The 24,606-nt window shown below is 35.8% G+C and overlaps 1 protein-coding gene across 1 annotated transcript in view; it reads right to left on the reverse strand.

Moving 5' to 3' along the window:
• LOC123564771 (protein zer-1 homolog) overlaps positions 1 to 24,606 on the reverse strand; it is a 42,732-nt gene that overhangs the window by 13,247 nt on the left and 4,879 nt on the right. Inside the window, exons 2-8 of the mRNA XM_045358580.2 lie at positions 7,007 to 8,137; positions 5,324 to 5,494; positions 4,066 to 4,180; positions 3,220 to 3,369; positions 2,332 to 2,423; positions 1,018 to 1,083; positions 266 to 353 (exon numbers count right to left, since the gene is read on the reverse strand). Coding sequence (XP_045214515.2) covers positions 266 to 353; positions 1,018 to 1,083; positions 2,332 to 2,423; positions 3,220 to 3,369; positions 4,066 to 4,180; positions 5,324 to 5,494; positions 7,007 to 8,061 — 1,737 coding nt within the window. The 5' untranslated portion in view covers positions 8,062 to 8,137. The remainder of the gene's footprint in view (positions 1 to 265; positions 354 to 1,017; positions 1,084 to 2,331; positions 2,424 to 3,219; positions 3,370 to 4,065; positions 4,181 to 5,323; positions 5,495 to 7,006; positions 8,138 to 24,606) is intronic.

Raw genomic sequence — 24,606 nt, forward strand, 5'->3', positions numbered from 1 at the left:
AGGCAAGACATAAGTCACTTACAGGTTAAGGGGCAAAAAAATGTGAAAGAAAATTATTTTAATCTGAGAATGACCCTTTAGCAAATGTGAAGTTTGTTAATAGTTACAAATGTGTTCTATGTTTGTGAAAAAAAAAATTAATGAAACCTTGACATTTAATATTCATCGAAATTATAAATGATATCTCAGCTACCTGTTCAAAGGAAAATATAAACCTTAAACTGGTAATCTGATCAGATTTCTTTTTAAACACTAACACATATACCTTATTCCTCTGCTCTTGATTTGAACTTTGCCATCCTGGATGAACACCGAGTGTGTGGCATATAACAAACAGCTGTTCTGCAATCTGTCTATGGAACAAAAATTCTTTTTGTTATTTAACTACTTACAAATATGAGCCGCGCCATGAGAAAACCAACATAGTGCGTTTGCGACCAGCATGGATCCAGACCAGCCTGCGCATCCGCTCAGTCTGGTCAGGATCCATGCTGTTCGCCAACGGTTTCTCTAATTGCAATGGGCTTTGAAAGCGAAGAGCATGGATCCTGACCAGACTGCGCTGATGCGCAGGCTGCTCTGGATCCATGTTGGTCGTAAATGCACTATGTTGTTTTCTCAGGGTGCGGCTCAACTTCCTTACAGAAATCAAAGATCAAATTGTAAAGAAGAACATTCATCTTGCCAAAGGATTGAATTCATAACCTAAAGTTGTCTTATGCTCTTCAAACTGAGCTAAACTGAAAGGCTACTTCATAATATATATATAAGAAATACATGTACGGGGGTTGATCCAAAAGTAATGTCACTCCGTTTATTGCACCTTTATTCTTCATTGTACACAATCTTAATGTCCTGGATTTATGCCCCATTAGCGTATGACCACATTTTCTTACGGTTAAGGTCAGCCACTCTGAGTAATTCAAATATGTAAAGTTTTCATCATAACTGAGCTGAGAAAAGTGAAGTTATACTTAACAGGCAAGATGACAAATCTTTTAAGCTTAAAACAATTACCTCTTCTGTTTTATTGTGATATTTTTCCTTACTTCATCATTTCTCAACAGGAAATACACACAATGCCTGAAATATCAACATTTACTCATATATTTCATGTTAATAAAATCTGGTAGTCTCATTTGTAGGTGACTAATTTTTTTTTTGTTTCATGGTTGCCTCAGTAAGGCACCGAAATTAACCTTTAGCCTGATAAATTTCTAAAATGGACTGGTCCATTATTCAATTTGGAAATATTATTTATTATTCAAAGGGGTGTTCACTGAAAATTTACCAGTGCAGATAATCATAAGCCTGAATAGATGTGCAGGCTGATCTTGGTCTGCACTGGTCATGAAGGCAGAATCACTTGCTGCCAGCTGGCTAAAAGTTAAATCTCAATAAACAAATAGATTACCGTACCCATCAAATTGAATGTAATCTTCAAACATTGCAATCTTTGACAAAACAGTGATTTTGACCAAAAAAAAATCAAGCCCATAAAAACAAATGATTTCTATTCAAGCTCCCAAAAATAAATGATTTCTAGGTATCTGAGGCCTCAAAAATTAAAAAACTACCACTTTGACTGCATTTTCTTTAAGAGAGGGTAGAGTCTATGATGTATATATTTAAGGCTGCTGTGAATTTCAGATATTACACTTCATAAATGTATTTTTTTCAATTCACAAGTTAACAAGTGCTGTCAAAGTAAACAGCAGGCTCGGCTATTTTTATTCTAAATAGAGCATACCTGAAGAAACTAGAGCTAAATCACTCCAGTGATAACTGTGTCATATGATGTGAGCAATGATACCCAGCAACTCTTTTAAGTTTGAATCATTGACAAATCCTTTTAGTTATAACACAGACAAGGTGAAAATGCATCATGACTTTAACCTGAACTTGTTCGTAAAATGGGGAAATAATTCACAAAATAATGATGCCCGAGTTATATGCCATGCTTTATATATTATGGGTGATGATGAGGAGTCAACAGTTTAAGTTTTAGACAAATCCATTCACATATTACAGATCAAGTGAAAGTGCATCAAAGTATTAACTTGAAATTCTAAGTAGAAAATACATTAACTTAAAATTCTAAATAGAAAATATATTAACTTAAAATTCTAAGTAAAAAATATGTAAAATTCATCAAATATCTGAGCAAGAATTACCAGTATGGCCCTAGAGAAATTGCAATAACAAGTGCACCAGCTCAAGTGCAAAATTGAAATCATGCCTACCATTAAAACAAGTATGACTGCCTTTAGGTTGACATAAGATTAGAAAGAAACATTTGGAAAATTTGTTACTCTAACAACAGGTACTCACAAAATAACACTTATACTCTTTTCCTCATAATATTCAGCTTCACTATAGGTACCATCCCAGTCTCCAATCTTTGTCATGTAGGCAACTAGACCCTAAAACACATTCAACCAGTAAACAAATAAATTGTTTGTTTATTATAGTGTCAGCCCCCTTAACCATTTTGACTTCTGAGAAACATTTTCCTCCTGAATGCTATCCTTGAACACCAGACATAAGGCAGGCAGGCAATGGTAAACTGTTCCAAGCAGGTGGCTCACAAACCAGCCATATCAGAACAGCTCCCAATATGACTCAAACCTTTGACCACCTATTCCTAGGACATACACATTAACCTCTGGGCCACAATGTACATATATTTCACCAAATATGACACCATAAAATAAATACTGTATACAGTCGCAATGTTATAAACTTTTAATAGCTTTTTTTTTCATTTCATTATTGGAAGTTGACCTCTTTCTGCAGTAATTAGTCACTGCAATAAACCCCACACTTATCGCATTACATTCACAAAATTATGAGCCTTTTAAGAGATTAAAAAAATATTTGGTATTGGCATATTGCAGTATTAGTATATCTACAGGCTAGGATATTCAGTACATTACAGTTTCAGTGAGTTCACATTATCATTTTACAACAGTGTTTTTGAATCAACATCCTTTCAATGAATCTTTTCAAAGATTATCAATTTATTCTAAACACATTTTAAATTCATGTGTTGCAATAAACAATACAAGAAACATTTATGAAGAGAACAATCTGTCCATTAAAACTCAAGATCTCTGAAAATATAGTTTTTTACTATTTCTTTTACTGAGGAATTCGTGAGATACATTCCACAGCCAGTTGTCACAAAATGTACACAAGTTAAATGTTAGAATGTCTTACATCTAGCATTGGAAGTCCATGTTTCCCAGTCACATAGTGCGCCTGTATCCAATCTTGTAGATCTTTAAGGACTCCGAGCATGATAGCTTTGTTGTGCTGCAAGGACCACAGAGCTACTAACAGCTGATCCAAGGTAGCATCCCCACTTACCTGTGCAATGCAAGAAGTTAGCATTAGTAGAAATTAAAGCAATATGGTTAAATTAATAAACAAGTCAAGTTTGCAACACGTTTCGTATTGAAATACTTCTTCAGGCAAATATGCAATCTATACTAACCGTATGTATGACGTCATGACATCACTTAACATGACATCATAACAGCAAAGTATGATGTTAGGTTTTGGCACACTAGGAAAATCTCTTAGAAATTAAAGCAGCATAGTTAATAAGAATCTTACACTGATTCAAGGTGCGGACTGAAATGTCTGGTTCAAGGGTAATTGGTTGTTGGTAATGAAGCTCTGCCGAGTTCGACAGCAGGGTGTTTCCATCCACACCTACAACCAGTCGCATTATAACACATCCAGTCAAATGATATCCTACTCAGTCACATAATATCCCACCCATCACATGACACCTCATCAAATCACATTATACCCAACCCTGTCAAATTATACAGACAACGGGTTGACCAACCCTAAAAGCATCTAGATGCTGTGTACCATACAAGGAAGCAACTAGTACCTTTTAATAGTCTTTGGAATGGCATGGCGGAGGGTCAAACCCTAACCTCATGCATGTGACGGAACCACCACTGTGCCATCACCACATATTTCTATACAAATATACTGTCTACACTTTCAAACTTTTAAACCAGTGAAAGATTTTTATAGAATGTAACATACCTTTCTGGCTGGGATAAACCTGTGCCGACATGCCTCTTCATTCCCGTATAGTCCTAAATAATCGAATTGTCTCCCCTCAAATCCAGGCATACAATGCTCTTTACATTCTGCTTCACTGAAAGTAAATAAACGATAAGCCTATTGTATTTTCTTGTTATAATCATGCTGACAAAGTTTTGGTCATTTGGAATATTTTGCAGCTTTTGATGGTGGAAGGTGACTCCAGATGCCCCTCTGGGCATTGTTACTCTGGACACTTGTGAGGTTTCAAACCATACTGGCATGGAACAAGTTATTAGAAGCCAATGAACTTAACCACTCTGCCACAGAGGGCCCCACTCCCTACATCTATCATCTACACAATTGTTATCTTGTTGTGTAGTGGCCAGGAGTATATTGTAAGACTACAATTGAACTGGTTTAGACTATTTTAACTATTTGAAGATAATTTAGTTAATTAGTATGGTAATTCATTCAGAGTATGAGAATTAAATGCAACACCTTTCAGACAACCCTTGTGACTTAATTTATTTGCATCTGAATTCCACTGATTTTATTCAACAACAAAATCCCTCTCTGTGACAGATTATTTCTTTAACAATGGGTACTTTAAATAATTGTCCAACAGAATAAAGGAAAAGTGAGACCTGTCCATTGACAACGCCCTCAACTATCTGAAGAACTGATGTAAGTATAGGGTCAAAACATTACCAGAGATTTTCAGACAAAAGAAGAAAAACAGATAAAACAAACAAGGTATCTGTATTTGTGGAACTGGATAAGTCTTGCACTATATGGCAATGTGTAATGACATTGTAGTTCAGGTCCAAAAAGGGCCATAATTCAGCAAAAATACTTGTAAGAGTAATGAACTCTTGCTTAAAGATAGAGACTGTTATAATAAACAAGTGATAAAAGTTTCAAAGCCATAATGTCAAACAGCTTACACAAAATCTGAACTGGTACGAAAATCTTAACCAATAAATTTTTGTACAAAAATGTATTTTTAATTTAAAAGGGGCCATAATTCAGACAAAATCCTTCACAGAGTTATGTACTCCTGCCTAAAACTGGACATGATGATGGTACACAAGTGCTGAAAGTTTCAAAGCTAGCTGCTATATGTCAAAATTTGGACTTGTACAAAAAACTTAACAAAGATGCCGACACCGTGGTTAGTAGGATAGCTCTCCTTATTCTATGAATAGTCAAGCGAAATGAGTCTGACCACATTTAATCCAGAAGTCTTAATGTTTACCTTGTACTTTTGTGTCCAATAATTGTTGACAGATTACTTCCTGATATGTCAAGAGACTTGAGCTGTGGCATCATTTTCACAGATTGTATGAACAGTTGTACCATGCTATCATCGTAACTGTATCTATCAGTAGGTCTATACCCAGGATTATTGCACGAGATATCCAAGTGTCTGTAACAATACAAAATATATCTAACATCATGTGTACAACTGAAGACTGGAGTCGAGGGTTTGAGCCCAACTAGGATCATGACCATGATTTCTCATATGACATACTGGTTTTTCCAAGAAGCAGACTCGAGAGTGGTTCCAATAAGCTTGAAGCTTTCATCACAATCAAGCTAAAACAAATTAGTATAAACTAAACTAACTAAAGACAAAGAAGGGAAAGCCCAAATCATCCCCCCACCCCAGTAATTATATATGCCTTCTGCAGGTAAAATGGGAAAAGCAAGTACTGTATCTTCTTTGGTGGGTGCATTAATACATCTGCTGCTATTTTTAGGCCCCACCTGAGTAGGTTGTTTTTTCTCTTCATCATAATTTATAGAAGTTCTATGACTGTCAATAGGTGGATATTTTGTGTTGATATATTATACATTTACTGCCTCTCATGCGTTTTGGCAGGAATAAACTGATTTATCAACCTCATAGTTCATGTCAGACAAGAAAGCCTGTGTTGCTACTGAAGAAGAGAGACTGTATATTAAAGTTATTTTACCATAAAAGTCACATAATACACTTTCTTTTAGAGATAATTAATGCATGTTAATTGTTTTTTCTGAGTTATAAACAAATGCAATCATCCTTTCGATTTGACAGCCAGACATAAGAATTCTCTAGTTAACCGTTACTGATCCAAACTGCATCCAGTCTTGAGGTGTCACCGTCACTTAGACCTTCCATATTGTATCACCCATACAATCAGGGCCATCTACTGACTGCAGACAATCGTCCTAATAACTTTCGTTTGGCATACCCTTTCTTCTTCTTTCAAGAGGGTGTGTGTGACGGGGAGGGGGGTAGGGAGGGGGGGAGGGGCATTAAAATACTACACTGTTCGAGAGTGGTTCCAATAAGCTTGAAGCTTTCATCACAATCAAGCTAAAACAAATTAGTATAAACTAAACTAACTAAAGACAAAGAAGGGAAAGCCCAAATCATCCCCCCACCCCAGTAATTATATATGCCTTCTGCAGGTAAAAGGGGAAAAGCGCTGTAAGAAAAAGAGTAACAGTTCAGAATTGGATAGTCTGTAAGAAAAAGAGTTACAAGTCAGACTTTCTAAGTACAAAAAGGGCCATAATTCTGCCAAAATGCAGGTTAGAGTACTGGTTCTTGGTCTGCATAGTCACCTAATGATGATAAACAAGTGTGCAAAATTTCAAAGCTGTAGCTTTTATAGTTTTTGAGAAAAGATGAATTTTCTAAATACAAAAAGGGCCATAATTTTAACAACTTAAAAATGCAAATTTCAGAGTTATGGTTCTTGGCATCCACAGTCAACTAATGATAATAAACAAGTGTGCAAAGTTTCAAAGCTGTAGCTCTTATACTAGTTTTTGAGAAAAGGTGGACCTAAACAAAAAATTTAATGAACACCAATGCCGACGATCAAGTGATGACAATAATTTGTAGATTTTTTTTCAAAAATCAGACAAGCTAAAAACAGAATAAATTTACCTTAAATTTTCAAGAACTGGAAGGTTAGAAAAGAACTTCTTCGTGTATGGTATATCAAGTTCCACACTTAGGGCTGCAACATGGTTGTCTTCGTAAGACAAACATAGTGATTGGAGATTCTTCAGCAATGGTAACTTCGGTTGAGACAGGAACCATTCTACCGGATTTGATATAACTGTAACTAAACTGAACGACTGAATCTGTTTACTACCTAGTAAGATCTTTGACAGTAAGTGATAAAACCACCCATAGCTGTGGCTTGGTGATCTGTGTGGATCAATAGCAGTATAGACTTGCTCGTAACTGAAAGATTTTAAATTTGAAACAACTTGATTTGCACTTATTGAAGATTCATCCGCTCCTGTTCCGGTTTCAGTTCTTGCCTCGTTTTGAGCATCTAAATTTCTAATCTGAAACCCATGGTATTTTGTGTTAAAAACAACACTGGTTCCCTCAAACATATCTGAATTATCGCCAGCACCTTGATTTTTGTTGCTAGATTCATCATCAGAATCACTGAAATCATCTACGTCGTCATCATAATCTCTACCACACAGCAGATTTAATAAACCTGTCATTGACTCCTCCCCACACTTCTGATAAAGACCTAAGCTCGTCAAGCGGGAAAGGTTGTTCTCTAACAAATCCCTGTAGGCTTCAAGTGTTCCTGTGGTACTGTCCTCATCAAACACTGTAACCTGTAGTCTCCTGATTGCATTATTAGCAAGTTCTTGTACATTATCTGGGTTGAAGACTTCTCTCCGAGAAATGTTTACTTCGTTGCATAGCTGACTATTCTGCATCAGCTGATCCACAAACTGTTCTTTATCCTCACTAGGCAAACAGGAACAAAGGTAATATTCCAACAACCGGTTGCCTAGCAACAAGGAAAATGTGGACGAGATATCGTCTTTGCTTTCACTGATATTGTTTAATGATGCCACAAGAATGTCTAGATTGTTCATGCAGTAGAATATACACAGATCTTGCAGGCTGTCTGGGCAGTCTTTCACAAGTCTGCCATCAGGGTGCTCGTTACTGCCGGCTTGTGCCATTATCCTGATATGATTAACTCCCCCTCCTGATCAGCAACTTTACTTCTTCAGGTTTGCAGGATTATCTCTTTCGGATCTACAAGAAAAAATAACAGTCATGTATTGATTATTTAGCTTTTTGTTGTTTTTATTGGGTTTAAAATCTCAACACAATTATAGGTAAATAATTATGGTGACTTTCCAGCTTCTGATGGTGGAAGAAAACCCCAGGCTTCCGTCAAGGCATAATTTCAGGCATGGGCAGGCACATGGCTATTAATTATAACTTCAGATATTCAAACATCCTTGAAATTCCACAAGTAAGGACAGCAAGGTATAGCAAGAATTCCATCTACTTTGAGGCTGTCTGGGTGTTGAACAGTCTGCCAATCAAGCTATGTACAAAATGTAGCTGACAATACAAAAATTTTGTCCGACTGAACAGGCCCCAAATGTAAATCACTAAATGTTCCAGGATGTGCCAGTAGCTTAAAGAGAATTCCTATAGTTTTTTTCTTTCATAGAATTTTTTTAAATTCACATATATGATAGGAAAATTTGTGCTGAAAACAATGAACAAATAAAAACAATAGGTCACCAGGCTTGTTTTTGTGAAAAATTGTTTTGAACACACCCACTGTTGCTGAAACTGCTAGCGATTTTTCAACATTTTCATAATTTTCTGCCTTTTTTATAAATACCAACCAAAATATAAATAAAGTTTTTTCTTTTTACAAATTTTATCATATACTTATTTGATATCATAGTCATATTTGTAATACTCTATCCTTACAATAATGGGTACAAATGAAAAAAAGTAGTGTTTCCTATTTACTTTTTTGAACTTTTTTCAGTGAAAAATACCCATAGTGAAGAATATTTTTTAAATTTTGAAAAAAATTCTTTTATAGAATTTTTTCCTATTTTTCTTGTGTATAGATAATTGTATTGTAAGCATAAAAATGGCTAAAAATGTATGGGTCACCAGGCTAAATTTTATGTCAAGACCGCTAGAATACAACACCTGTTCGGACGGAAAATGGCGCGAACCTGGCCAAATTGATTACATGTATGTCTGCTAGAAGTTAAAAAAAAGTTTCAAAATTCTTAATTCTTTCTTAAATTGAATACTAAACAAGAGGGTCATGATGACCCTGGATCGCTCACCAGAGTAATATGTTTCAAATGTCAAACTGATGATTTTTAGAAATTTTTTGGAAACTTTTCCGATGTACAATCAAGTAACCCCTGGGGCGGGGCCAATTTTACCCCGGGGGTCATGACTTGAACAAATTTGTAAAAGTCGACTAGGCAATGTTACATATGGAATATCTAAGATCTAGGCCTTCTGGTTTATTTTTAAGCAAATTTATGAAGATTTCCCTATGTACAATAAAGTAACCCCTGGGGCTGGGTCAATTTGACCCTGGGGGTCAAGATTTGAACAAATTTTGTAGAGGTCCACTAGGCAATGCTACATGTCGAATATCTAAGCTCTAGGCCTTCTGGTTTATTTTTAGAAAATATTGAAGATTTTTCTATGTACAATCAAGTAACCCCATGGGGCGGGGCCAATTTGACCCCGGGGGTCATGATTTGAAGAAATTTTGTAGAGGTCTACTAGGCAATGCTACATGTCAAATATCTAAGATCTAGGCCTTCTGGTTTATTTTTAGAAATTTTTTGAAGATTTTCCTATGTAAAATCAAGTGACCCCTGGGGCGGGGTAAATTTTAACCCTGGGGTCATGATTTGAATAAATGTTGTAGAGGTCCACTAGGCAATGCTACATGTGAAATATCTAAGCTCTAGGCCTTCTGGTTTATTTTAAGAAAATTTTTGAAGATTTTCATATGTAAAATCAAGTGACCCCTAGGGCTGGGCCAATTTTGACCCCAGGGGTCATGATTTGAACAACTTTAGTAGAGGTCCACTAGGCAATGCTACATGTCAAATATCTAAGCTCTAGGGCTTCTGCTTTTTGAGAAGAAGATTTTTTAAGGTTTTCCTATGTAAAATCAAGTGACCCCTGGGGCAGGGTCAATTTGGATCCCGGGGATCTGATTTGAACAAATTTTGTAGAGGTCCACTAGGCAATGCTACATGTGAAATATCTAAGACCTAGGCCTTCTGCTTTATTTTTAGAAATTTTTTGAAGATTTTCCTATGTAAAATCAAGTGACCCCTGGGCGGGGTCAATTTTGACCCCCGGGTCATGATTTGAACAACTTTAGTAGAGGTCCACTAGGCAATGCTACATGTTAAATATCTAAGGTCTAGGGCTTCTGGTTTTCGAGAAGAAGATTTTTTAACATTTTTCTATGTAAAATCAAGTGACCCCTGGGGCGGGGTCAATTTTGACCCCGGGGTCATGATTTGAACAAACTTGGTAGAGGTCCACTAGGCAATGCTTCACACCAAATATCTAAGCTCTAGGGCTTCTGGTTTTTTAGAAGAAGATTTTTTAAGTTTTTCCTTTCGGTTGCCATGGCAACCAGAGTTCTGCAGGGAATTCAATTCTTTGAACAATTTTTAGAGAAGACCATCCAAGGAACATCCCTGTGAAGTTTCATCAAAATTGGCCTGTTGGTTTAGGAGGAGATGTTGTTTAAAGGAAAGTGTGGTCGGACGGACGGACGGACGGACGGAAGGACGACGTACGGACGCCGGACGGTGAGTGATCACAATAGCTCACCCTGAGCACTTTGTGCTCTGGTGAGCTAATAATCTGAAAGGTGATATTGTCTTATCAGTACTAAGTCAATTATCTTACATTATATGAACAACACTGTCTTTGTACCAAAATGCGATTTGAAAACACAACCACAAAAATAGCAAGATACCTGTCAGGCATGATACTTGTCAATACAACATAAACAAGTATCAACATTTGATTACTGATAAAACTTATCAAAAATGTTATTTCATTCAAGATTGCTCATATTTAAGACTGTCTGTAACATGTTTCAACAAATGTTGACTTCAGTTCAGTTTTCCATAGAAAGTGTCGGCTGCGCAGAAAGATGCGCATAAAAAACTATCGGAATTCCCTTTAAGCATCGCTCCTTTTTACCTGTTTGGTTTTTTTCCTTTAAAATTTTAGCTTGCTCGGATTTCCTATTGCATTTAAATTGTAAATTGTTTACTTATATATGCCATCAGTGCTATCTGTCTGCTTTTATGTCTGCTATGCCCTTCGTACTTGAACTACTTTTTTTCTATATGCATTAAATAATGAAAGCCTATCTGTTGTCAACTAAATGAGTAGGTTGGTCAGACAGATTAGACATTCGAACGTCAATAAGTGTCAAGTGACCTGGTTGCAGCAGAAGCTGTGCTTTGTTTGTTTGCCTGTCTGTTGTTGTATTAAATAATGTTTTATATGCTATGAATTACTTTCAATAGGGAAGGGGCAAATAGGCAATTTCAACCTGTATGGACCTACTTTTAAGCATTAATTAACAAGAGCTGTCGGAGGACAGCAACGCTCGACTATTCAACAGCCTTGTCAATTGACTGAATACAAAAGTTGCAAAAAGGGGCATAATTTTGTAAAATGCAAAGTAGAGTTATTGAACCTTTGCACTGCATGTCATATCATGACAGTGAACAAGTGTGTGAAGTTTCAATCCTTTCACATTTATGAATACTTAGATACCAGCTTACAAAAACTTTACCAAAAACTGCTAAGATGAAAAAGGGGCATAATTTTGTAAAAATGCAAAGTAGAGTTATGTGACCTTCACAGTGCATGTGAGATCGTGACAGTGAACAAGTGTGTGAAGTTTCAATCCATTCCTATTAGTGGATACTGAGATACAAGCTTACATACAAAACCTTAACCAAAAATTAACATACAAAACCCTAACCAAAAATTTATAATTTTGTAAAAAAGCAATATAAAGTTATGGAACCTGTGCAATGTAAGACAGTTTATCATGGTGAATAAGTGTGTGAAGTTTCAATCCATTCCCGCAAGTGGTTCCTGAGATACCAGCTTACATACAAAACCTTAACCAAAACTTTCTAAGTTGAAAAAGGGGAGTAATTTTGTAAAAAAGGAAAATAGAGTTATGGAACCTGTGCAATGTAAGTAAGTTTATCACAGTGAATAAGTGTGTGAAGTTTCAATACATTCTCGCAAGTGGTTACTGAGATACCAGCTTACATACAAAACCTTAACCAAATCGGGACGCAGACGCGGACGCAGATCCGGACGTGGACGCCAACGCACAGGCGAGTCCAATAGCTCTACTATTCTATGAATAGTCAAGCTAAAAATTAGTGCCTTTTGTCTATCTTTTCTGCTCTCATTATTTTATTCCTGCTGCTACGATTTTATTACTTCTTTCTACACAGCTATTTCATCCTGTAATTCCTTGCAGATGTACTTCATTCGACGCTGCCCCGAAGGCAGTGTTGAGTATATGGGATACACTTTTATTTCGGACCCTGTAAAGATGGTAATGAATAGTTTCAGAGTGATAAACTGAACACAGTGAATAGTTTGTAAAAGGATCAACGATATTGCACAATACATTTTAGTGAATAAACAAAAATGGCAAAAATAAAACATAAACAAGAGCACCGCCTTGCGGGTGCTGACGCTCATCTGATTTTTTTTGTATAATAGAAATATTGTCCTACCCATGATTTTCTAAGTCTAAAAAGGGCCATCATTCTTGCAAAAAGCAGGATAGAGTTATGTTTCTTGATGTACAGTGTCCACTTATGATGGTGAAAAACTGTTGCAAGTTTTAAAGCAATAGCTTTGATAGTTTATGAGAAAAGCTGACTTAAACATAATACTCAACCAAGAAAATGATTTTCTAAGTCCAAAAGGGGCAATAATTATTGCAAAAAGCAGGATGGAGTTATGTTGCTTGCTGTACAGCTTATGATGGTGAACAAGTGTTGCAAGTTTCAAAGCAACAGCTTTGATAGTTTAAGAGAAAAAGTTGACCTAAACATAAAACTTAACCAAGAAATCTGATATTTTCTAAGTCCAAAAGGGGCCATAAATCTTGCAAAAAGCAGGATGGAGTTATGTTTCTTGCTGTACAGGGTCAGCTTATGATGGTGAACAAGTGTTGCAAGTTTTAAAGCAATAGCTTTGATAGTTTAGGATAAAAGCTGACCTAAACATAAAACTTAACCAAGAAAACTGATTTTCTAAGTCCAAAAGGGGCAATAATTATTGCAAAAAGCAAGATGGAGTTATGTTTCTTGATGTACAGGGTCTGCTTATGATGAAGAACAAGTATACCAAGTTTCAAAGCAATAACTTTGATAGTTTAGGAGAAAAGTTGACCTAAACATAAAACTTAACCAAGAAATCTGATAATTTCTAAGTACAAAAGGGGCCATAAATCTTGCAAAAAGCAAGATGGAGTTATGTTTCTTGCTATACAGGGTCAGCTTATCATGGTGAACAAGTATTCCAAGTTTCAAAGCAATAGCTTTGATAGTTTAGGAGAAAAGCTGACCTAAACATAAAACTTAACCAGGCAATGCCGACGCAGACGCCGACGCCGACAACCGCTCAAGTGATGACAATAACTCATCATTTTTTTTTCAAAAAAATCAGATGAGCTAAAAATGTATGTAATGCAACTTATTATGTGATTTAAAACAATGCTATCTGTCTTTCCTCTCCTTATTTGTAGAGCAGAACGTATTTTTTTATTTACAATTTCGTCAAAAATGTTGATCCGATTTATTGAAAAGGGAGGTTACTCTGTAAGTCAAGTTTTCTATTTCTATGCTTAGCATGACCTACTTACCTATGTCATTTTCTATAAATAGAACACACCGCAGGTATACCATACTGCAACGCGTGAATTGCCTGGACAAGGGAGCGTTCGTGTATTTTACAATAATCTTGCAGTAAACTTTGAAGAGAATATTAAAAAAACAAGAGCTGTCGGATGACAGCGCGCTCGACTATTCGAAGAATTGATTGAAGAATGGGGTCAAAATATTTCTACAGATATTCAGACAAAAGAAAAAAATACATTAGACAAACAATGTTCCCATATTTGTGGATTTTGATAAGTCTTACACTAAATGGCAATGTGTGAACCAATTTCAAAGTCCAAAAAGGGTCATTATTCAGCCAAAATAGTTGTCAGAGTTATGTACACTTCCCTACAGATGGAAATCATGATGATAAACAAGTGTTCAAAGTTTAAAAGCCATATGTCAAATAGTTTTGACAAAACGTGGACTTGTATGAAATCAGAACCAATTTCCAAGTCCAAAAAGGGCAATAATTAAGCCAAAATATATGACAGAGTTATGTACTCTTTCCTACAGATAGAGACTATTATACTGAATAAGTGATAAAAGTTTCAAAGCCATATGTCAAACACTTTACACAAAATATAAACTGGTACGAAAAACTTAACCAAGATTTCTAAGTCAAAAGGGGCCATAATTCAGCCAAAATCCTTGATGAAGTTATGTACTCTTGCCTATAACTGGACATGGTGATGGTAAACAGGTGTTGAAAGTTTCAAAGCTTTGTCTTCAAAGACTTTGTCAAAATATGAACTGGTACGAAAAACTTAACCAAGATTTCTAAGTCAAAAAGGGCCATAATTCAGCCAAAATCCTTGATGGAGTAATGTGCTCTTGCCTATAACTGGACATGGCTATGGTAAACAAGTGTTGAAAGTTTCAAAGCTTTATCTCAAAAGACTTTGTCAAAATATGAACTGGTACGAAAATTTCTAAGTCGAAAGGGGCCATAATTCAGCCAAAATCCTTGACGGAGTTATGTACTCTTGCCTATAACTGGACATGGTGATGATAAACAAGTGTTGAAAGTTTCAAAGCTTTATCTCAAAAGACTTTGTCAAAATATGAACTGGTACGAAAAACTTAACCATGATTTCTAAGTCAAAAGGGGCCATAATTCAGCCAAAATCCCTGATGGAGTTATGTACTCTTGCCTATAACTGGCCATGGTGATGGTAAACAAGTGTTGAAAGTTTCAAAGCTTTATCTCAAAAGACTTTGTCAAAATGTGGACTGGTACGAAAAACTTAACCAAGGTGTGACGCCGACGCCGTGGTGAGTAGGATAGCTCTACTTATTCTTCGAATAGTCGAGCTAAAAATTATGGAAAATTACAATTTGCCTGCATAAAAATTCCTTGGAAAGAAAAACGTATTTACAAAGTTAATAAAGGAATCAATAAGCATAGATATGTTGAAATGAACGAAGGAAGTGCCTCTGTTAACTTATTTTTAACCTTTTTGTCTTATTTTCTTTGTTGATAGGTACAGTGATGTAATTTCAGAATGCGCACACTTTTGCAAATTCCTATTTCTATTTTTTTTTCTTCTTTTTTTTTTGCTTATGTGTCATATAGATCTACTCATTGCTACAGATATACACTGTCAACTAAGGTGTGCAATAGGCTAAAGAGCATTTGGCTGAATTTGTCAGTGACAAGTTAATACTTTTTTAAATGTGGTTAGATCGAAATATCAAAAGCCATGGGACCATAACTTATCAAAGCATCAGTGACTTTAAAATAGAATTCCTTGTTGAATTTATATGTTCATTGCTTAATTGACTAGTCAGTTGCTCTGGTTTTATTATATCTTGTTACTTGCTTCTTTTTTGTTTTTGTTTTTAATTTAATAGATAGTTTTTGTATTTGTCCATTCCTGACAAAAAAAAAAAAAAAAAAAAAAAAAGAACATTTTCATTGAAATATTTTCTACACTTTGGCAGTGGGTTATTATGCTTGCTAAATTTCTTGTAATATTAGATTTGAATCTAGACACTGACATACTCCTAGTAACTTACAGTTCAACGAGGACTTCAAGTTTATCGTTCGTCCGAAAAAAAAAAGAATTCTATGATATTCAAAAGTATATAAGAAAGATTCATGCTTTGTGAATAGGGGCAATATAGAGATTATTTATGTTGTATCATTCTTTTCTTGGACAAAATTTTTGGTTGTTTTTGGCAACGGAAACAGTAAATTGCTGTGTATAATATGCATTCTGAAATCTATAATGTAGGTGACTAAGGTCCATAAAACTTCATCAGTAAATAGAAAACACTCATTACATTACATGATAATAAAAATAATGGTTTCTGTGAACCACAACTTTTCACAGGAGGTGACCTTAGTTAGTGAAATAATTACTTTAATTTTGTATGTATAGGGACCACCTACTCGCAATGTTATATTCTTCATGTTTATAACATATATTGTTTTATGTGCTAGTCAGACTAATAAAGTAATGATTATGTGATTTCTCATATTGCAATAAATGTACTTCAGACACAACACTTGGCGGCGTCTTTGATGCTTGCATCAATGAATTTCCTTGTTCTTACTGGTTTATGCCTTTGTGCTTATAATATTATGTTCTATGTATTACATGTACGTATATAAGTTTGTTTCTTTCCTTTAATCATGCGACATTTAGCCTAAATTGTCCTTAGTTCAATGTTTTACCACCGAATTAATTATTACCAGTTTTCAAACGGTTAACCCCTAAGGAATTTAGGGAAATTACTAACAAGAGGGTCATGATGACCCTGGATCGCTCACCTGAGTAATATGAGCTACATGTTTCAAATGTCTAACTGATGATAAAATATTAAGAAAGTCAGTAGGTCACATTCATGGTCAATGAAATTCAGTTTTACGATTTGTGTGCAAAACTGTGTATGTCATCAAAATTTCAAGGCTGTATCTTAAACAAGAAGGCCATGATGGCCCTATATCGCTCACCTGAGTTTAGTTGGGCCCACTACATGATGCTACATACCAAAGACATTAAATTCTATCATATACTAGTTACTGTTTGTAGATGACCAGCTAAACACATTTAACTTAATAATAACAACAATTTTTGTGTATCTCACTTTTAATGTTTTTGTGATGACTTGTCATTATGTTTCTATAAAATGAAGGTTCTAAACCATTGTTGAATGTTAGTATTTTACTTAATATTAGCATTGTTTTACAAAAGTTGCAAATATGTCATTCAAATTTCAAGGCTGTATCTTAAAAAACAAGAAAGTAGGCCAGTAGGTCAAGGTCACAGTCAAGTAACCCCTAATTACTTGGGGCCATCAGGTAATTATAATTAAACAGTCTAGGCAATATGATCAGATAATTTTTGAAGTATTTTTTGCTATATAACTCATACACAAGTGACCCCCAGGGCGGGGCCTCTTTTCACCCCAGGGGCATAATTTGAATAATCTTGTTAGAGAACCACTAGGCAATGCTACATACCACATATCAAAGGCCTAGGCCTTGAACTTTCAGACAAGAAGATTTTTAAAGTTTTTTCCTAAATAAGTCTATATAAAACTTGGGACACCCAGGGCAGGGCCTCTTTTCATCCCAGGGGCATAATTTGAACAATTTTGGTAGAGGACCACTAGGCAATGCAACCAACCAAATATCAAAAGCCTAGGCCTTGCAGTTTCAGGCAAGAAGATTTTCAAAGTTTTTTCCTATATAAGTCTATGTAAAACTTGGGAGCCCCGGGGCGGGGCCTCTTTTCACCCCAGGGTAATAATTTGAACAATCTTGGTAGAGGACCACAAGGCAATGCTACATACCAAATATCGAAGGCCTAGGTCTTGCGGTTTCAGACAAGAAGATTTTTAAAGTTTTTTCCTATATAAGTCTATGTAAAACTTGGGACCCCCTGGGGCGGGGCCTCTTTTCACCCTAGGGGCAAAATTTGAAAAATCTTCATAAAGGACCATTAAATGATGCCACACGCCAAATATAAAGGCTCTACGCCTTGCGGTTTGGCACAAGAAGATTTTTTAAGTTTTTTCCTTTCGGTTGCCATGGCAACCAGAGTTCAGTATGGAATTCAATTCTTTGAACAATTTTTAAAGAGGACCATCCATGGAACATCCCTGTGAAGTTTCATCAAAATTGGCCTGGTGGTTTAGGAGTAGATGTTGTTTAAAGGAAAGTGTGGACGGACGGACGGACGCCGGACGGTGAGTGATCACAATAGCTCACCCCAAGCACTTTGTGCTCAGGTGAGCTAAAAACAGGAAAGTAGGTCAGTAGGTCAAGGTCACAGTCAAGTGACATCATATTACTTGGGGTCATCAGGTAATTATAATTAGTCTTTGAAATAGGATCAGATGATTTTTAAGTATTTTTTCCTATATAACTCACATAATAACTAAGTGACCCCAGGGCGGGGCCTCTTTTAACCCCAGGGGCATAATTTGGACAATTTTGGTAGAGGACTACTAGACAATTCATCATACCAAATATCAAAAGCCTTGGTCGTATGGTTTCAGACAAGAAAATTTTTAAAGCTATTTCTATATAAATCTATATAAAACTTGGGACCCCCAGGGCAGGGCCTCTTTTCACGCCATGGGTACAATTTGAACAATTTTTGTTGAGGACCATTAGACAATGCTACAAACCAAATATCAAAGGTCTAAGTGTTGTGGTTTCAGACAAGAAGATTTTTAAACTTTTTTTCCTATATAAGTCTATGTAAAACTTGGGACCCCCAGGGTGGGGCCATATTTGATCCTGGGGGATAATTTGAACAATCTTGGTAGAGGACCACTAGATAATGCTACATACCAAATATCAAAGCCCTAGGCCATGTGGTTTTGTACAAGAAGATTTTCACAGTTTTCCCTACTTAAGTCTATATAAACCATGTGACCCCCGGGGCGAGGCCATATTTGACCCTAGGGGGATAATTTGAACAATCTTGGTAGAGGACCACTAGATGATGCTACATACCAAATATCAATGCCCTAGGCCATGTGGTTTTGTACAAGAAGATTTTCAAAGTTTTCCCTATATAAGTCTATATAAACCATGTGACCCCCGTGGCGGAGCCATATTTGACCCTAGGGCGATAATTTGAACAATTTTGGTAGAGGACCAATAGATGATGCTACACACCAAATATCAAAGCCCTAGGCCCTGTGGTTTTGGACAAGAAGAATAAACAAATATAAAGCATGGTGGTTATCTTTAGTAATACATATGCAACAGATATAAGTTGGGTTTTTTTTATTGTATTTTTAATTAAAAATTCCTTTCATGACCAGGGATAAGGATTTAATGCTCTCTCTTTTCTTATTATGATTCTTAAAACGTTAATTATTATATTATATTTTTATTACTAAAGGCATTGTATTTATTTTTTATTTTATTTCAGTTAATTGCCTTATATTTTCAGTATATTTCTTTTATTATTTTATCCAACCTAATTATTTAAAGTCTCAAAACTCACGATGATTTTAAATATCAATGTTCAAAGTCAAAGATATCATAAAAAAGCGAAATGCCTCATATATTTAGGAGGACAAAATTACCTAACGGGGGACGAATTGACCAAAAGGGGGAGTAGTCTAAATAATGAGACCTCGGGTAGACCGATTTTACATTTTGATCACAGACACTTGGGGTTCGGATCTCCACACACCCCATTCTCCTACGCCCCTGGTTAAGTTTAGCCAATATATTTTAGCATTTTACCATGTATTGAGCATAGGTGACGATCATAAAACGCATTTTGTAACATTTCAGCGTGTTTTTAAAAAATGCATTTTTACCATCAATGCTCTCTATACTAGAAGATATGCAACTTCTCACGAACACTAGGGAAACAATAGCCAGTTAAACGTTTAAATGAACCACTACCAATGAATCACTGGTATCAATCGTCAGATCTGTTACCATTCTGTTAAATGACACCGGTCCCGACAACTGTCGTTTGTATTCCGACGAGAAATCAATAAATAATATAAATCAACCTATCTAAATTCTATGGAACACTTCCTTGTGAATAGATCCCTGCTTTGAACTGCTCATATCATTGCCGGGTACCAAAATCACACCCTGGTACCGGTGCTCCCAAGTACAGGTGGCACTCACACATACAGCGCTCGATAAGTAATTTTAGAGGAGCGGTAGTGTAAGTATTTCTTATTGTATCTCCGGTAATTCAAAACTTTTCTTAAAATGAAAGATATCTGCGCTCTGATGAATAAAATACTCAGTAAATACTCCAAATGTATTCATTTTTGATACATTATCGTATAGCCATGTCTTCCTTCAATAACCAGTTCAAATTTCAAGACTTAATTTGTTATATTTAAAGAATGACTCGTGTTTAAAGATGGTATGGGATTTCAAAACGGCACTCACATGGCACAGGTGTTAATTTTTTTGGCGCTCAACAAGTACAGCTAGAGAAAAGTCTTCAGAAACGTAGACCTTGTTGTTGTTTTCTCTCAGTGTGGTGCCTGTATGATCATAAATCTTTATACCGTTAAAAAACTGACTGTAGAAGTCGACCTTTCTATGTTAAAACTTAAAACGGCGACAATATTTTAACATTATTTTTTTATTAAAAAGCTTCTTGAAAACTGATTAAAGCAAAAATTTGATATGTCCTAGGATTTCGTTGAAAAATGAAAAACGTGCTTCAAAACATTCATATGACTCAGTGGGATCAGTGGACGGTAAGGTTTGCAAGAAGATATGTGTGTGCTTGCGTGCGTTTGTGCGTGCGTATGCGTTTGGTTAAACGCCGTTACTAAACAATATTTCAGGTCAATCTCAACGTTTTTGAGTACCAATATAATGCTATGAGCATCCGTATGATATATATAGAGCCAGGTCGATATTTTTTTTTGTTGGGGTGTGGAATAAATGTTTAATCATACAGTTAGTAAAACTCATTTATAACGGACTGACAAGTTTTCTATTCTTTTCTTTAATTTTAACAACTTACCATACGCCTACATTGAATGTATAATAAATGTTGAACTTTTTACGAAAAATATTTTACTTGTTTCATTAGATTTAAGATTCAGTAAACACTCATAACAGAAAAAAAAGTTTTTTACAGTGGATGATTTATACCATTTCATCAATTTGCCACGCGACCCCGTCGAGCGAAAACACGAGAATTAAAAAAAGTTAAACGCGGAGTGGTTAGCTGGCAAAAATTCGATAACATGTGGCGACGCGAAGCGAAAACACGATTATGGGGATGGGGGAGGGAGTGGGGAGTGGGTGCTGGCGTTGAGTGAGATTCAAGATGTAAAGCGGCTGGGTGCCCGGGTGCCCACCAATGTTATGCTTTTCAAACCTCAACTTCTTGCTCGGAGCCCGCTGATCAGCCAGTTTTCGCTCGACTCCCCCCGACGATTTACATATTAAATCTAAACTTTTTGTCTGCGATTCTCCATACAGAAAATACTAGGAATAAGAAAGGGCGGGAGCGTGGATTGAAAACATGATAATTAGTGGGGGGCGCTGAGCGAAAAGTCGATATTTACGTTATAAATCGGCGCCTAAAATTAGCGGAATGGCATATAGATATCAGCCACCAAAGAAATTTGTTAAAATGTCTGTTCGGTACAAAAGACGCTCATATTTTAATATCTTATTAATTCAAGGAATTTATCAATTAATGAGTTATTGTTTGGCTCTCTCAGGAATCGATGTGAGTCATTCCGATTTAACAGCAGACATGAGACGTAATGACTAGTTCCATTAACTACTGTTTAATCCAACATCAAACTGTTCTTGGTGGTGTAATCTCTACCACACATAACTAACCAGTCCGATTCATCTCTTTTCCGTTGTAGTTGCCTTAGAGCTGACGATTTCTCCACATTTCTGAAGAACTTTCTATAGCTGTACTTGGTGAGCGTCAAAAAATACACACCTGTGCGATGTGTGTGCCGTTTTGAAACCACTTACCATCTTTAAACACGAGTCATTCTTTAAATATAACAAATTAAGTCTTGGAATTTGAACTGGTTATTGTAGGAAGATATGACTATATGAAGATGTATCAAAATGAATACAGCTGGAGTATTTACTGAGTATTTTACGTGTTTTTTTACATTTGACATTTTTGAGTCAAACGTTCACGTTTAACTCGCCGTATTTTGTTTATTTCAAGATGAAATGTTGTGACACTCACGGAACATAGTCATCAATTATTCACCAGGGCGCAGATATCTTTCATTTTACAAAACGTTTTGAATTACCGGAGATACATTAAGAAATACTTACACCGCCGCTCCTCCAAAATTGCTTATCGAGCACTGTATGTGTGAGTGCCACCTGTACTTGGGAGCGCCGGTACCAGGGTGTGAAAATTGATACCGTTTCGACTGCATTATACCGGGTTATCGCTTCACCACGTGTTACACGAGGTTTGTTTACATAAAAGAAATGATGATCTGGTTTAACATAGCTGTAAGAGTAACAATTTTGGTTCCCGGTTTATGACATGCACTACACAAAGCGAGGGTCCAGCGCAAGCAAGTGTTCCCATTGTTCGTGAGAAGTTGCATATCTTCTAGTATAGAGAGCATTGATGGTAAAAATGCATTTTTTAAAAACACGCTGAAATGTTACAAAATGCGTTTTATGATCGTCACCTATGCTCAATACATGGTAAAATGCTAAAATATATTGGCTAAACTTAACCAGGGGCGTAGGAGAATGGGGTGTGTGGAGATCCGAACCCCAAGTGTCTGTGATTTTGATATTTTATGCTGTCTACCTAGAGGTCTCAACCAGAAACAATCAAAACTGTGATGGAAACTGTGGTCGACTGAAATTACGATTTTTCTATAGTCACGATTTTTTTTAGCCCTGACAGCTTACCTGTTGTTTTAAATCATAAATAGTAAATAAATAACATAAGAACATGATATATTTATCAAGAATTTCTGTTGTAAAAAATTTAAACCTCTAACATTTCAATCGTCTTCATGTAATGGCGGTCGGAGGCGTGACCAATGAATAATGTGTTTACCTGTATCGGCCATTTTCCAATATGTAGTACACGCGATTTAAACCTCTGAATTTTTTTAACTGTCATAGTTTGAAAAAAGTTTAAGGAATCTAGATAATATATACATCATTGGAAAGGAAAAATTACAGGCTTTCTATGTATGTATTTCTTTTTTCTGATCCGTTGCTTTATTATAACATAATTCCCGCCCAACGGATTCTGTTGGGTGTTATTTAAGTAAAGAAGGGGACAGTGCTATCACATTCTTTTCCTTTTCTGGTTTGTACTCGGAGGCGGATATCGGCAAGTCAAAAAAATATTAACGATATTCAACTCTCGAGTACAATTATTTGGACTAAACAGGTTGGTAACATTGCCCGATCAGGCTTTCAACAGAAAAACTAGTATTTCTTTGAAAATAACAAAGATGTTTCTTTCCAACTTGGTCCATTTAATTAAGCATTACATATGATACAAATAAAAATAAAAATAAGTTGGTTGCCTTCAGTTTTGGTAGAATAATTTCCCCTTTTCAGATTTTTATGATGCATAATTTTTGAAGTCCAAAAAAAAATGTTCTAATACTAAATTTAAAACAAAATAGGGTTCATTGGCTTTCTAATGCACTACATGAATGTAATATACATTTTACTGTGCTTTCACTTAAAACATTATAGAAAAATGTTAGTTGTAAAAAATTGTTCATACATCTGCACTAGAAGCAAAGTATTAACCCTGAAAATATAGAATAAAGGTATTGGCGCACAAGTTTGGAGCAATAGAAATCCATTGGAACCCTTTTCTGTTTTAAACATTGCATTAAATCACAATTTTTTTCGACTTCAAAAATTATGCATAATAAAAATCTGAAAAAGGGAAGTAATTCTAACAAAACTGAAGGCAACAAAGTTATTTCTATCTTAATATGCATCATATGATATGCTTAATAAATGGACAAAGTTTGAAAAAAATATCTTCATTATTTTTCAAGAAATATTAGTTTTTATGCCAAAAGTCCGATCGGGCAATGTTACCAGCCTGCTAAAGGGGAAGGAGTTGACCAAATTTTATCATGTGGGGACGAAATGACCGATTTCAGGGGACGAAATGAGCAAATCGGGGACGAGTTGACTGGGGGACGAGTTGACTATAGGGGACGAGTTGACTTGATACCACGGAGACAGCGACAGCCAAAAGTTATCACGCTATCCCGAAACGTCCTATTATTTGGACTTTGTCTAGTGGTAAATAGGTCTAGGGCTGGGTACCGCCTTGAAAAAAATACCGCGGTATACCACGGTTTTTTCCTAATTACCGCGGTATATACCACGGTATACCACCATATTTATCGTAAGACTTACAGCTATGGTAGTGGTCATAAAAATATTGAAAAACTCTCAGAAATACTTCATTTATTATGAGCAACAACGAAGACTAGTTACTTGACTAGAATTAAAGAAAAAAAAATACACTGGAATATTAACCTGACTAATGATTAGTTAGATTAATGACCCTTAGTATTTTTTACCAGCGTGTATTTGTCGGAAGACGCCATATTGTCTCTAGGGAAGCACTGGGTCACATATATATAGGTCGCGCTTGTCTGAAGTTTGATTCGTGCACCCATTTGATAAACCAGTAACGTTTATGAAGGCTACATCAGATCGTTTTCAGACAAAAAATAATAAATTTGGACTGAACATTTTCCATACTATTTATTTCTTTTTTAATACGTGCAAATACATACTGGGATATTTTAAACTAT

The sequence above is a fragment of the Mercenaria mercenaria genome, chromosome 2, assembly GCF_021730395.1.
Source record: "Mercenaria mercenaria strain notata chromosome 2, MADL_Memer_1, whole genome shotgun sequence".
Lineage (NCBI taxonomy): Eukaryota > Metazoa > Mollusca > Bivalvia > Venerida > Veneridae > Mercenaria > Mercenaria mercenaria.